Raw genomic sequence first — 16,427 nt, forward strand, 5'->3', positions numbered from 1 at the left:
GAAACAAAACCAATGTTGATAGCAAACATATGACAGCCAAAGAATGTTGTCACTTCATAACTGCCACTGGGGCATTATTCATGTTGAAAACGACCTCCTTTTGATTGAAACTAACTCTCCAATCTTAAAAAAAACAAAAACAAAAACAAACCTGGTTATGGGGTTCTTACCAAATAAATATTATATGACCATAAAAACACCCAAGCCAAAAACCTCACACAGGACTCAGGAGACAAAAGCACGTTTCACTACATAAAATAACGTTCTTTCGTGTTGTCAAGACTACTCAATCCTTCATCAAGTGTGAGCCCGTCCTGGAAATTCTCTGAACTTTAAAACAAAATACTAAAAGGTTTAAAGAAAGTAGAAAAATGAACACATGAGTAAGGAAATTGAAAACAAGTACACAAAGCAAAGATTTAAAAAAATAGCGAGTATATAGGGAGAGGCAGAAGCAGAAGAACATGGCTGAGTGTTCCTACGTACATTATGTCAATTAATTCACAATATAATCCTTGATATAGGCACCACTGTCCCCATTTTACCAATGAGGAAACACACTCAAAGAAATTTAAGTAATTAGCCATGGTAACATGGCTAATGTGTGGCAAAGTTGGGATTTATACTCTGGGCTGTCTCATTCTTTCCTTTACAAACTATGTGGTCCTGATAAATACTCACTATAATCACCTTGAAATGAACATTTTTATGTCTTAAAATTGTGAATTCTTAAAAAAGTCCTACTTCCTTAACTTTCATTTCCAATGTTATTTCTATTTTTAAATATCATAGATTCTGGTCATTCTGCTCATATTCTAGATGTCTAGTCATCAAACACTATTCAGTCAGGTTTCTTAAAATGCCCTTCCAACTTAGCAATATTCTTCTCCTTCATTCATTGATGAGTCTAAGGATCATGGCAAATCCTTTACATGTGCTACCCTCACTCTCTCTCCACAGCAATGCTCTAAGTAGTTACTACTGCACATGTGTCTTAAGAGAGCATTGGTCCTTCACTGCTCCCTAGAGCACCGTGCTCTGGTCGGAGTGAAGATCTGCAGCAGCTGCGGTGGGGGTACGTCACCCCTAGGGACACCTCGTTGTCCTGCTAGGCTGAACTCTAGATTTAAGGCCAGGAACAGCTAAGAATACAGGCGTTTCTTCTGCCTGTATGAGTTAGGCGGTCGGCATTTGAAGCACAGCAACGGCAAAGCCTTCTGACCTCAGGACTTAGTCTGGCTCCAATACATGGCATGTCCTAAAAAAGCAGCCGTCAAACTTTCTCTCACATACTTCGTAGAATAATTTTGAAAAATTATGTACTCTCTTCACACATTTTGAAGTTGACATCTAGAAATTTTAAATGTAAATTTAAAGAGTTGCAAAGGGTATAATTTCTGGTGCGTTGGAAACATTGACATTTAACATAAAACAGTGATGTCATTCTTAAGTGAATCCAGTGGAATCTATCATAGAGACAGTATTCCACCATCATCCATTTATAAAAACACCTGTATGGGGCCAGCCCCGTGGCCAAGTGGTTAAGTTCACATGCTCCGCTTTGGCAGCCCAGGGTTTCACTGGGTCGAATACTGGGCGCAGACATGGCACCGTTCATCAAGCCATGATGAGGCGGCATCCCACATGCCCCAAATAGAAGGACCCACAACTATGTACCAGGGGAGTTTGGGAGAAAAAGGAAAAATAAAATCTTAAAACAAAAAACACGTGTACAACTCTTCTTTAACAGAAATTTGTTATTCCTTTTTTCCCTAAACTTCTACTTTGATTCCACTTACTCCTCATAAATTCAGAATTTTATGTACTATAATACACTTTAGTGCTTGAATATGTTTTATTGATGACCCTATCATAATTATCTGTACCAAGTTTATATATATATAAATTTTTATTTTCTCTCATTACAAGGCTCAACATGTAGAGAAAGAGAGAGAGAATATTTATTTTTCGTTCTGGAATGTACCTCAACATTATAAAAACCATATACGACAAGCCCACAGATAATGTCACACTCAGGAGTGAAAAACTGAAAGCTTTTCCTCTTGTTCAAAGGAAATAAAATTCCTATCTCAAAGAGATATCTGCATTCCTATGTTCACTGCAGTCTTATGCACAGTAGGCAAGACATGGAAACAACATTAAGTGTCCACTGACAGAAAGAAAATGTGGTATATGCAAACAATGGAATACAATGCAGCCTTACAAAGAAGGAAGTCCTGTCATTTGCAACAACACAGATGTACCCAAAAGACATTATACTAACTAAAATAAGCTAGACACAGAAACACAAATATTGTATGATCTCACTTATATGGAATCTAAAACAAAAAAGTTAAACTCAGTGTAACAGAAAGTAATATGGTAGTTACCAGAGGCTGGGGGGTGGAGGAAAAGGGGAGATATATTGATCAAAGGGTACAAACTTTTAGTTATAAGACGATTAAATTCTGGAGACCTAATGTACAGCATGGCGACTATAATGAATAATAACGTACTGTATACTTGAAATTAGCCAAGAAAGTAGATCTCAAGTTCTTACCATACACACAAAAAAGCTAACAATGGAAGGTGATGGATATGTTAGTTTTGATTTTGGTAATCATTTGATTACCAAATGATTTGATTTGTGGTAATCATTTCACAATGTACACATGTATCAAAACATGTTGTATAACTTGGATATATGCAATTTTTATTTTTCAAAAATAAAAATCAAAAAATAAAATTCCCTCTGAATTTAGTTATTACAATTACTAGGGGTATTCAAATGACAAATGAGTATTAAAATAAATAAGAAAAGCAAAATAATTTATTAGATATGCATCTCCTAATAAAATGGATAGCGCTTTTTTTTCCGGTTAGTTCACGTATCCAGATGACTACTACTTCATTCTACAGTGGGACAGAGTTCAACATCTTAACCCAGGTTTTTTTCTATTGTAAACTCTACAAAAATAAGCAGATGGGACATTATTATGGCAATGTCCATCAGTTTGCTTATTGCAATGCGTTCCTATTTAAATGTCCCCAAACAATGCAGTGATTGATAAGCAAAAACTATTTTTCAATCATTTAGCAATTGAAAACTTGAACAAACCCTCCATCAACTTTTTGGAAAGCAAAGAAATAGAAGCCATCTAATTCACAGAAGAATTCATTACATCACTGGTCAATCATGTGCTCAAAACTAACATTATTATTATGCATTTTCCTTTTGAATGGTGCCCTGGAGGTTCTTCCAGTCTGGGACAAGGACCACAGTAAGACTCAAGTTGGATGAGAGGTGTACCTTTCTTTTGTAAAGTCAAAGAAGGAAGACTGTTGAAAGGGATTTGGGAAGAACTTGCACGTAACAGGCTCTTTCCTAGAAAGAAGTGCTTTAGGAAAGACTACTTACGAACTAGAGGATTCAATTACGATTCTATTAAAACTATACTTGTGCCTGTGTATCTCTTGGGAAGTCGTCTTGTTTACCCAGGTGGTCCCACATCTCAGCGTAGCAAGAGTCTGGATGTGACCTTGAATTCCAGCCTCAAGTTAGCACACACAAGCAAAAGAACTGGCCCTTTAATGTGAATATGTTTCCCATGGAATTTCTAGAAAAAGGGAAACTTGAGGCGGGAGAATGAGGACTAGACACTCCACTAATCAGGGCAGGTGCTGGCTCAAGTACCATACCCCGACACTTACCAGAAGACCATATTTTTTAATACTATAAATAGCAGAGAAAATATTTTAATAAGATTACTGAGCACCAATGAGCCATATTACTCTGGCTGGTGCTAGACGGGAACCAGGAGGTATAATAATCAGCCCTTGTCTTGAAGGACCTTCCAGTTTACTTGAGCCATCTGCTCAGAAAATTAAATTCAAGCAGGAAGAGGACTTGCAGGTGATACTATTAAACCAGTAGCTCAGGAGAAAAGGAAAGACGGCAACTACAGGATGCATCATTCTGTGAGGCATTGGTGTGATGTCAGAAGTTCCTGGCAATGTGGGGCATCTCCAGAGAACTGCACCAGAGAAAAGTTAGATGTGGACACTTCCCATGACAGAAGGCATTTGCTAACCAAGAGAGGACTATAAAGAGCACTGGCATACAAAGACATTTTGCCCCTTCACCTCCTGCCTCCTCCCAACCTCAGCCCTACCAAAACATAGTAGAGGAGCATCTGAGCAGGCAGAACAAGCAGCAGCATGAAAAGAACAGACTACAGTATCCTTTTCCCCAAATACAGGTTTCTGAGTGAGCTGGAAGGAAAAAGTTTTGAAACGGCTAAGTTTTGATTTAAACTGGTCTGAAATTTGTAATAGCTGAACATGTTAATACCTGAAAATGACTAGAAAAACTATGGTTTTCGCCAAGATGTCTTCGAAGGGTCTGGTAAGGAGATCCTGGAGTATGTCTGAGAGTAGTACTGGGATAAAAATTAAGTTGTTTGCTACCTATACTCCTCCAAGTTTAGCCCATTCAATAAATTGGTTACAAAAATCCAACAATAATGAAAGCAACTGCAAAAGGATGCTCTGAAAGAGAGTCACAGATAAGGGGAAGTTACTTACAAGCTGTAAATCCATCACAGAGATGTTGATGATCATAATTATACAAACTTTCTCCCAAGCTCTCTCACTGCTCTTTCTCACTGGAGCTCACTAGTACCCTCTAGCCAGTTTCTGGAATCTTAATCCATCATATTGTCCCTTTAATTCAGATGCTACTAATTATGAGGATCCCCATATTAGCTTCCTATTTGCAAATAAGTTCCCGATGAATGTAATTTCTGTGTTTGTCTCATTTGTCTCATTTGTCTCTTTAGGCTTTATTTTGTTCAGTAGTATCAGTCTTAAAGATGGAAGTGAGAAAAGACAGAACTTCTGTGCAGTTTGAGTGTTTTCCCTTTGGTTCATTAAAAACAGACGCACTTTTTGACAGATCATTTTAAAATGTCGTACATTCTATCTCTGGTCCGGGACAGTAGCTGGCTAAAGAATTATACTTCAGAACTAATTCTGACATTACTAAATTACGATGAAAACTCATACACTTTTAAAAAGCATGGCTAGCTTCTGGGTTTCTATGCAGCCTGTAATCAATTTCTCTGGAACACCTGTCCCAGCACCCTGTCCTTCTGGTAACCCTTCCATTGGTAGCTACACTATTTCTTCAATAGTTTGATAGATTACTACAATTCTGGTTCAGAAGTTAAAGTTCCTAGAAATGGGTACTGAAGCCATCATTTTCATGAGGTAGAAGAATGTTCTGTCCTAATATCCATAAATATTTCTCTAATGATGCAAATCATCAGTTTTCCTTATTGTTCCTTGCCTTTCTACTTTATTAAAGACTGATTAACCTTCAAATGTCTTTAATAAAACAGCACTATGAGATGAAAGAGATACAGAGGGTTTGGCAAAAAAAATAGTGTTGCTTCCTGAGACATATTTTTTTCCTATTGTGGTAAGAACATTTAACATGTTATCTATCCTCTTAAAAAATTTTAAGTGCACAATACAGTATTGTTAACTGCTGGCACAATATTATACAGCAGGTCTCTAGAACTTATTCATCTTACATAATTGCAACTTTATGCTCATTGAAAAGCAACTCTCCATTTCCCCTCCTCCCAGTCCCCCATTTGTATCTGACAAGCAATTTCCTTGCTTTTATTTATTTCCCCAGGACCAAGATCTATCTTGGCCCTCCATAGGGTATCATTTGCTCTTGTGTTTTAGGTGCTCAAAGGATATTCATCATTTGCAGGGAAAGAGTTTTAAAGATCACTACATAACAGATTTGTGACTACTACGTGACATAATAGCTCTCTTCCCATTCCAGCCTGTCATTCTCACCATCCCTCCATTTCCCTTCAAGTGGTATAATCAAGGGTACAGGCTAAAACTCAAATAGCAAAATGTCAAGAAATGGTAAAAAGCTAAAAAAGTGTATAAACAATGCTTCTGTACCTCACAGAGAACAAAACTTTCCTTGGTTCATGGAGAGACTATAAAACAATGACTTTAACATCCATAAATAAAAGTTTTCTCCGTAACTGAAAAAAACAGTTTATCTAAATTCTCTTCCATCAAAAAATAAAAACTTATAAGCAAAACTTTAACAAATAGATTACCTCACTACTACTCTTTATAAATCAAACTTGTCCATAAACATCACTTTTATTAGACCTCAGGTTCTATACAAGCTATGTAACCACCTCACATGCTGCTTCCACCTAATTGCTGGCAGGAAATCTGAACTACAGGAATGAAACAGGCAACGGCTAGAAATCTTGATTAAGTTTATTGAAAATATGGACTAAATCAGGCACTTTAATTAGTATCAGACAGAAGGATGAATTGATCTCCAACAAAGCACAAACTGTTGAAGCAATAAAATTTAGAAAACGTGTCTGAGGCATAATTCACTATGATGATGGAGAAGATGAATCTCCTTCCTGTTGTGCAAGACGAGTTCCAGACAAAAGTAACCAGACTGCTGAAAAGCTGCAGTTGGTCAGCATTCAGGAGATTCATTTTTAAGATAATCTGCCCCTGGGATACAGGGATAAATACAAATCTTTTAATTCATTTTAAAAGCTAATTCGGTGTTCATGAGGAAACAGAGAAAATCTCTTTTAACCAAATTTCCTTGTGGTAAGAGTAATAAAAACAGTACTGGAGGGTTATTGTAGTATTTTCTCTCTAACTTCTATGTATTTTAATTCATTTAAATTGTCCACTTACACGTTCTCTATCAGCAGAATCTCTTTACGAGTACATTATGAATATATTAGCAATTAAATGAGACACCTTATGAAAACATTTACTATTTGTGAAAAAAAAGTGTTAAAATAATAAAATGATTTACATAAAACTTAATTCATTTGATTGACCAAAACAGTTAAGTATCAATTAAATAAAAGACTTTGTAGAAATTATGCAAAGTGAAAAAAGCCAGATACAAAAGACTACATATTGCATGATTTCATATACATGAAATGTCCAGAAAAAAAAATTATAGAGCTGTAAAGTAGATGAGTGTTTTCCTGGGGCTGGGAGTGGAAGCAGGAGTAGATTGCAAACGGGCATGAGGGAACTTTTTGAAGAAATGTGTTTTAAAACTGAACTGTGATGATAGCAGCACAAATGTATAAAGCTATGAAAAATCATCTAAATTGTAATGGAAGAATTTTATGCTATATAAATTACACCTCAGTAAAACTCTTTAAAAAGATTCTGTAGGAAATAATGTGGCATTGAGATTCTTAGGGCATTTGTACTCCCTCAAGGTCTCATGGACTAGTAGGATAGTGGGTGCCCCCGCCCCCACCCCCCATGCCAACATCATTCATGTTTAAGGCCCGAATCCCCACTGTGATGGTGTTCAGAGGTGGCATCATTGGGAGGTAATTGGGTTTGGATGAGGTCATAGGGTGAAGCACCCTTGATAGGATTGGCATTCTTATAAGAGGATGAAGAGATACAAGATGTGTTTCTCCATTATGAGAGGATACAGCAAGGAACCCTGGTCTCAGACTTTCACCCTCCAGAACTGTAAGAAATAAATGTTGTTCGAGCCACTCAGTCTATGGTATTTTTCTTGTAGCATCCTGAACTGAGAAGTGGAGTGCTGCTGTAACAACTATCTAAAAATGTGGAATCGGCTTTGGAACTAGATAATGGGTAGAGGCTGGAAGAATTTTGAGATACATGCTAGAAGCAGCTCATAGTGTGATGAAAGGTCGTTTAATGGAAATTCTGCTGAAGGCTCAGAAAGAAAAGAGCTATAGAGAAAGCTTTCATCTTCTTAGAGAATAAATAATCATGTATAGAATATTGGTAGAAATATGGACAGTAAAGGCCATTTTGATGAGGTCTCAGATGGAAATGAGGAAAATGTTATTGGAAACTGGAAGAAAGGTGATCCTTGTTATCAAGTGGCAAAGAACCTGGCTGAATTGTCTTCACATTCTAGTGTTTTGTGAAAGGTGAAACTTGTGAGCAATGAAATTTGGAGATTTAGCTGAGGAAATTTCTAAGCAAGGTGTTGTCAGAGCTGCTTGGTTCCTACTGACTGCTTATAGTAAAATGCAAGAAGAGAAATAAATGGAAGAGAAAATTGTGGAGCAAAAAGGAACCAGATTGTAAAGATTTTGAAGATTCTCACATTACAAAAAATGAGAAAGCATATTCTGGGGCCAGCCTGGTGGCACAGTGGTTAAGTTTGTGGGCTCTGCTTCGGTGGTCCTGGGGTTCACTGGTTCAGATCCTGGGCGAGAACTTACACACCACTTATCAAGCTATACTGTGGCAGGCATCACACATATAAAGTAGAGGAAGATGGGCACAGATGTAGCTCAGGGCTAATCTTCCTTAAAAAAAAAAAAACGAAGAGAAAGCATGTTCAGAAGAGAACACTAAGTGTGTGGTGGACCAATCAAGTGATAAGGAGTTTAGTATAGATATGAACCATGGAGCCAATCAACCATCCCAGCAGCAATGTTGCCAGTTCAAACTGAAGGAGATGGAAACGGGAAGAAATGAAGGAAAACTTCAAACTTCTTAGACCTTACAGGACTGGACCATGGATTCAGCTGCGAACATACTCTATTCCTCAAGACAGGGAAGCACAACCCCAAAAGTGATTCAGAGAGCATGAGGACTGTCACTCCCAGCACAAATCCATAGTACACTGGGTGGAAGGGTGGGGGTGAGGTGGCAGGGCTGATTCCACCTCAGTTGCAAAGGGCAGGACCCCTGCTCAGCAGAACCATGTAGATGGAACCATTGCCTTGGTTTCAACATGCTAGACGGCAGCCACCTGGAGCTGCAGGAACAGAACTTCCATCTGGCAGAGCCATCAGGGCACAACCCCTGCCCAATAGAATCACAGAAGTGGGACCACTGTCCCAGTGGGAACTAGGGGCAAGACCACTGCCTTAGTGGATCCAGAAGGCAAAGCACTGAGTCAAAGAGGATTACTGTTGAGCCTTAAGGTCTAGTTGAGTTTGTCTAGCTAGATAGACATGGAATTTGTCACCCCTTTCTTCCTTCCAATTTCTCCATTTTGGAATTGGACTATCAATCTCATGCTTCTCTCACCATTTTACTTTTGAAGCACATAACTTATCTGATTTCAAAGGTTCACAGCTGGAGAAGAATTTTGCCTCAGGATGAGTCATACCTTGAGTATCACCTCTATCTGATTTATATATTTAGATAAGACTTTGGACTTTAGACTTGAGAGTTGATGCTGGAATAAGTTAACACCTTTGGGGCTATTAGGATGTAATTAATATATTCTGCACGTGAGAAGGACATGAATTTGAGGAGGTCAGGGGTGAAATGCTACAGAGTAAATGTTTATGTACCCCCTCAAAGATTCATATGTTGAAGTCCTAATCCCCAGCGTAATGATATTTAGAGGTGGGGGCCCTTGGGAGGTAACTGGGTTTGGATGAGGTCATGAGGGCTCAACCCCTATGATGGAATCGGTGCCCTTATAAACGGATGAAGAGACATAAGATCACGCTCTCCATTATGTGAGGACACAGCAAGAAGGTGGCCTCTGTAAACCAAAAGGAGGGCCCTCACCAAGAAACTGACCATGGTGCACTTTGATCTCAGACTTCCAGGTTCCAGATATGTGAGAAATAAATGTTTGTTGTTTAAACCACTCAATCTAAGGTATTTTTATTATGCAGCCTGAGCTGACTAAGACAGATAGATTAAATAAACTAACGTTAGTGCCATAAAAGAGCTTCCCAACCAGTGAGTGGTGACACACTGGTATGTTTCCAATGGGTTTCAGGAGTGACAAGACCCCATTTCTTTCAGTCACTGGGATTAGGTATGATGGGATTTGGGGCTTGTATGTTCCTACAGCTGATAAGCTTCTTTTCTGACTCTACTAACTATACAAATAACATATTTCACTGACAAAGGCTCCTTGATGAATGAAAATGAACATATTGATATTTATGGGATGCCACTAACGCAATGCTTAGAGAGAAATTTATAGCCATAAAGGCCTATGTTAAGAAAAAACAGGGGCCGGCCCAGTGGCACAGTGGTTAAGTGTGCACGTTCCGCTGCAGCGGCTGGGGTTTGCCAGTTCAGATCCTGGGTGGGGACACAGCACCACTTGGCACGCCATGCTGTGGTAGGCGTCCCACATATAAAGTAGAGGAAGATGGGCACGGATGTTAGCTCAGGGCCAGGCTTCCTCAGCAAAAACAGGAGGACTGGCAGCAGTTAGCTCAGGGCTAATCTTCCTCAAAAAAAAAAAGAAAAAAGAAAGATCTCCAAAAACCTAAGTTTCCATCTTAAGACACTATAAAAAAAAAAAAAAAAGAGCAAACTAAACCTAAAGAAAAAGAGGAAGGAAATAATGAAGACTAGAGTGGAACTTAATGAAATAGAAAATAGAAAACAATAGATGAATTAAATTAAGTTTTTTTTAAATTAAAAACATGGACAAACCATTAGCTAAATAAACTTAAAAAAAAGACAGGAGATTCAAATTACTAGAATCAGAAATGAAAGAAGGAACATTACTACTAACTTCATAGAAATAAAAAAGATTATAAATGAATACTACGAATAATTATATGCCAATGAACTAGGTATTTAGAGGAAATAGACAAATTAATAGAAAGACATGAAATATTCAAACTGACTCAGGAAGAAATAAACCAGCTCAACAGATCTATAACAAATAAGATTGAATTCACAATCAGAGAATTAGCCACAAAGAAAAGCCCAGCCCCAGATGGCTTCACTGGTGACTTCTACCAAACATTTACAAAAGAATTAGTGCCAATTCTTCATACTCGCCCCCCAAAATATGTAGAATCATGACACCTACCTCAATATTACCACAGAGATTTAATACATAGAAATGGAAAAGCTATTAGGTTACAATTCTAGTAACTGAAATAGGATCACGTACTACCTTTTAAGTCACACATGCTAGCCCGTGCTTTCCTCATAAATGACTTGCAAACATTTTATAGCTAATCATTAGCTTCACATTTGCATGTTGGATTTTCTGTTTGTACTACATAGGGTTTCTGCTACAGTTCTAATTACAGTATCATTATCCAGAAAGGCACGCACTGATTCTAACAGCTGAGATAAAGGTAGCCAAATAACAGTTTTAGAGCACAAAACCATACAATTCTGCAAATAAAGAAAGCACATTTCTTTGGGAGTGGGGGAAAAAACACATTTTTTTTTCAATTAGCTTACTGTGGCCTTGAGGCTTCAGCCTGGTCTGTCTGCAGTTTTTCTCCTCCTTCCACTTCCATTGTACAGTAAACAATTCGATTGGGGGCGACTGACTTCAAACCTTGCACTTCCATTATGACAATCTAAAGATGAGAAAAATTTTTTAATGATACGTCAAGCTTACAGCATTTAGCAATATATAGAGAAAGCATTGTGAACTGCAATGAGAGAGACCAATTGATAGAATTATGTGGTAAAATCAATGGTATTTTATCACCTTTATAATCCACGTCTATTCATGAAAGGTACAGTAAATAACATTTTGAGGAAGTCTGGTATCTGAAGAAACCTCTCCTACCAGGAATTAAAGGTTGAAGTCTCAAAATATAAGCCCTAGTGAATTAAGTGAGATAAAAACTCAGATTCTTAAAAAATTATGGCAAGTCTGAATAAGGTAAAGCAGAATTTCAAATAAAAATTCAGTAAATGTGATTAAAAGGAGTACATGTTGAGTTTCACAAAGCGACAAAATATTTATTACTAGGAGACTGTCACCATCACACCAATTCACTGATATTAATAAGTGATGTCAGAAACTGTCTATATTCACTTATTTTAGATCACTATTTATAAAAGAATATTCTAAAGAAAATTTAACTATTACATTTTAACCATTACAAAAAGAGTTTATGAAACAGTTTATGAAAATTTATAAAGAATTTTCTTTATGGCCAACGTGTATCTTATTATCAAAATATGGAAAATATAACTTGTTACTGAACATCTTAATACTAACTTGACAAGAAAAAAATTACTCATCCAGTAAAGATATGTATTAATTTAATGCAGTAAACTGGAAAAGGGTGGAGAAGCTGATATTGTCCTATGTACCCATATCTCCTGGTAGAAAGGGAAATATATTTTTTCAAATGTGCTTTTTAACTTGTATAAAAAGCTTCCAATCTTAACATATCATAACCTAACATTTTCACTGTATATACACATAAAATACGACTATTATTTGCCATAGATTTTTTCAATCCAAACCTACATCATGAAGTTCTCTAAATTCTCAATTTATAAAATATATTCAACAGCATTCATTTCTTTGTTGATCTCATGTTGTATTTGTACAAACAAGGTTAACAGTATTCACACTATGTAGCTACCAAAATATCTACCAAAACATCACTACATCATTTATTGATCATTTAATACATTATTAAAGTCATTATACCTTGCATAGAGTTGTGTTATGAATCTTGAGGCAAAATGACTCAGAGAAACCATCTTAAAAAGAACTGTCCTTTTTTTCAGCTCTCGTACAACAGAGGGATTATGTTTACAAATACAAATGCATACTGCTTTTGTTTTTTCATAAAGATATGTGGAAAACTGATCACTGAAAACTCAAGGTCAAATTCAGAACCATTTTCCTTCCTCAACTAAAACTTTTGTCATTTTTTTCACATTGAAACACATACCAACATATGAATAAAAATAAGGACAACTGAAAACGATTAAGAACTAACAGAGAATAGAAAATAGCTGCTGTAATACTCTAGGAAATTGATATGAAGTATTAAATTTTAGTTAAGGAAAATAAGCAAGAGTTATGCATTTTTAATAAATCAAGTTTTTATTAGTAATATTGAAACTCATTAGATCCTTATACAAATAAAACTAACCAGAAGCTGAGACAAATGAAGTACATAACCACATCAATTAAAAGCCAACTATATATGGACTTAACCCCACGACTCTAATGACTTAATTCAATAAAAATTCTTGTTGGTCACTTAAAACGTATGAAATAACAGAAGTGTATACAAGACAAGTCTAGAAATCTTGACAGCATTGGTTCATATCTGGGAATATGGCTGTTTGCACTGCATCGCTTTCTCTTGTGTGTGTAATAGCCAAAGTGCAAAAGAGAAGAAAGGAAGCATCTGCTTGCCACTATTTCTGTCACCTCTATTACAAGCTACTGTAAACAGGACCTCCTAAGACATATAACTTGTGAAACTGCATTTTGCTCCTCAAAACAATACTCCCATCTGTGCCAGGAATGTTTTATCCTGAAGAATTGCCACTTTCAAAAGATGTAACTTCTGTTATGAATCCATACATATAAAGAAAACAACACAGTTCTACAGATCTGATTTCCAAAAGGAACTAAAAAAAACACAGCTAGTCTCAATCATTAATAATAAGGACAGCCAAAAATTCCACGGACCAACAACTAACCTAATTTTAGCTAACTGCTTCAACTAATCCCCAGAAAAACTTGATAATGGAACTATACAAAATAAAACTGATCTATGTTTCTCCTCTGCCCCGATCTCTTGGTGACTGATGTAATAAGGATAAAACAGACAAAGTTACCCCAGAAGCGAAAAGAAGGGAGGCATGTACGAAACACGAAACTAGATACCATGCTTCTGATTAATGCGTTATCCACAGAGTTATGTGGCCCCCAGAGGTGTGTGGGTTGTGAGAAAAATGAAGCTAGGTAATATGTTGAATATTGGGACCATATACCATCAGATACAGAGCAAGTCACGGGGTCTGCCAGCTTAACACCAATGAAACATTGTGTTTAACTATGTTCAAGTGTATAACTGTATTTGTGTATAACTATATTCATGCCACTGACACCATTTCCCTCACAACATAAAGACTCACATTTTCCTGGCATTACTTGAATATTTAATTTTAACATGCCATTGTACGGCTTAGTGTTTTGTGGGTTAGCTTGTCTCTTGCTTTATTATTCTCCCTAAAGGCTTTATGAATAAAGAGACCTAAAAGTAATCTTGTATGGCTAACTGCTGTTTTTTGATACCATCAACTTCCTTAATTCAATAAATATTTATTGAGTCAACCGTGTGCCAGGCATTGTTTTAGGTTCTTGCTACACTTCAGTAAACAAAAAAGAAAACCAGCGAAGAACTTACCTTCCTGCAGCTACATTCTAGTACACAGTCAGATACACAATAATCGACAAAATCCATAAGTGAATTACATGTGAGATAATAAGAGTTGTGGCAAATATTGAGCTTGGTAAGGAAATAGGGTGTGCTGGGAGAAGGGAGGGGTGGAAGGCAATTTTAAAGAGAAGATAAAATTTAAGCAGTTTTTCAAATCTGTGCTTCTTCCTTAGACTCAGACTTCAGTTCTTAGAAAAGACTCCCTTCACTGAACCAACTCCAAGCCTGACGGACCATGCGAGAGATCCTTAAATTAGATTAACTGCTTGTCTTTCAGTTTTCTTAGGCTGAAATCTGGGGCCTGAGGAGCAAGGTTTAGCTAAGGTATTGGGATAATGATTCAGTTTAGCTGGCTGAGTCAGAGGGCCTGGGCCTAGGGACAACACCTAGTCTATTCTCTCAGGTGTCCTACACAGAAGCACTTAACGTGACTGCATTTCCTGCTGGACACATAACTCCTGCTTAAAATAGTATGGGCGGAATTGATCCAATCCTATTGTGCTATGGGAGGAAAACGTCTGCCTTATAAAGACATAGCAACAGAGGATGTCAAAACAATTTCATAAATACAGAAGCTTCTCATACCATGCAAAATCACATTTTAACTCAATTCTCTTCCTAACACTGTTTTAACACACTGGCAATAAAATACACAATAACAATTCATAACTTCACTTCAACACTAACTCACGGGCATAATTTTGTCTTCAAAAGGGGAAAGAGAATTCATAAGTAGCTGATTATTTACCATTGTTTTACAATTTTTAAATAGACAAAATATTTTGAACTGTTTTCAGTTCTGAGTGTTCAGAGATGATAGATTTATACATGACATTAATCATTTAAAAATCACTAATGAACTTAAATGCCAAACTCTTGTTAGAAAGTTACACTTTACTTTAAAAATAATTAAAATTTATTAAAATAATTAAAATTAAAATTTTTAATTTTTAAATTTCTATAATTAAATAATTGATTCTGTTTCATACAAACATTATAAAAAAGAAAAAGGAGTTGGCACTTTACATTTTCATCAGTAGGAAACCTAAGGCACAAATGAGGAGGAAATTCCACGTGTAAGATACTATGGAATTTCAAATCAAACATCCTTAGGTTAAGAGGTGAAAGAGACTGAGAAGAAACCCAGTAAGCAAAGCCACTTGGCAAAGTCATAGGCAATCCCAGAACTGAGTCTTCAGTCAGAAGAAAACCTCAGAAATGCTCCTCTGACCTAAATTTCATCTATTAGCCTATCAAGAAATCGTTAGCCTGAATGTAAAGAAAGTGAGAGGCGGCTGTCTTATCCTCATGCTTGAATTTATCTGAGGTGAGTACACGGGGAGAAAAGAACAAAAGCAGACATTTGCTTTTTCTGCCATAAGCTAAGCAAGCCAAGTGTAAGAAGTATCAACAAAAGAAATGTAAAACTGGGCCACTTAAGACTTGAGGTACTTTTCCTCATCGATCAGCAAACTCAAATAGCAGTACTGCGAACCAGCAGAGACAGAATATAACAATGCAACGAAGGAGGTACAAGCTAACACAATTTTTGAGAGTTATAAATTTAAGCTTGATATTGCTAGAGTATGTATATGTTGTGTATAAACCCATAGATATATATGTGGATTAGCCCCTATAAACAGATTACAAAGGAATGTAATCGCGAAAAGCATCAACAGGTGGCTGTAGTACGAGTCAGCATCAAATCAGCGGCTTCCAGTGATTTGTATAAAGGGGATGAAGCCGAATTCTTGGGGAACATAATTTTAAAGGCATGACATTTGTTCTTGTTCTTTATAATATTTACTGTAACTATAATGGAACTGCAAATCCTGGAAAGGAAGAATTCTCTACTTCTCATCATCTATATTCACCCAATATTGTGCATTGCAGCTGGTTTACGTGATTTGATTCTAGAAGTAGGTGAAGTAGATGAAAAACAAGGCTAACCAAAAGCCTAAAAGGAGTTTCCAAATTACTGAGAATTCAATGATATTTCCAAATCCTATTTCCTCCCGAGTGTGTTTCTGTGCTCACTTTATCAATAAACTTACACTAGCCTAGTTGACACAAATAAGACTGGCCGCAAAACTTTTATTATTTTATTATTTAATCCTAATACCGCGGTTATGTTTAAAGGACAATTTGCATTAATTTGCATTCACAACCTGATTGTCTAGCAAATGAAGA

The 16,427-nt window shown here is 36.7% G+C and overlaps 1 protein-coding gene across 3 annotated transcripts in view; it reads right to left on the minus strand.

Moving 5' to 3' along the window:
- Positions 1 to 16,427, minus strand: part of CADPS2 (calcium dependent secretion activator 2) — a 495,748-nt gene that overhangs the window by 264,281 nt on the left and 215,040 nt on the right. For all 3 annotated transcript variants that reach the window (XM_046669954.1, XM_046669956.1, XM_046669955.1), the window contains one exon: positions 11,269 to 11,390. In XM_046669954.1, the coding sequence (XP_046525910.1) occupies positions 11,269 to 11,390 (122 nt within the window). The remainder of the gene's footprint in view (positions 1 to 11,268; positions 11,391 to 16,427) is intronic.

This window comes from Equus quagga, chromosome 8, assembly GCF_021613505.1.
Source record: "Equus quagga isolate Etosha38 chromosome 8, UCLA_HA_Equagga_1.0, whole genome shotgun sequence".
In the NCBI taxonomy this organism is placed as follows: Eukaryota; Metazoa; Chordata; class Mammalia; order Perissodactyla; family Equidae; genus Equus; species Equus quagga.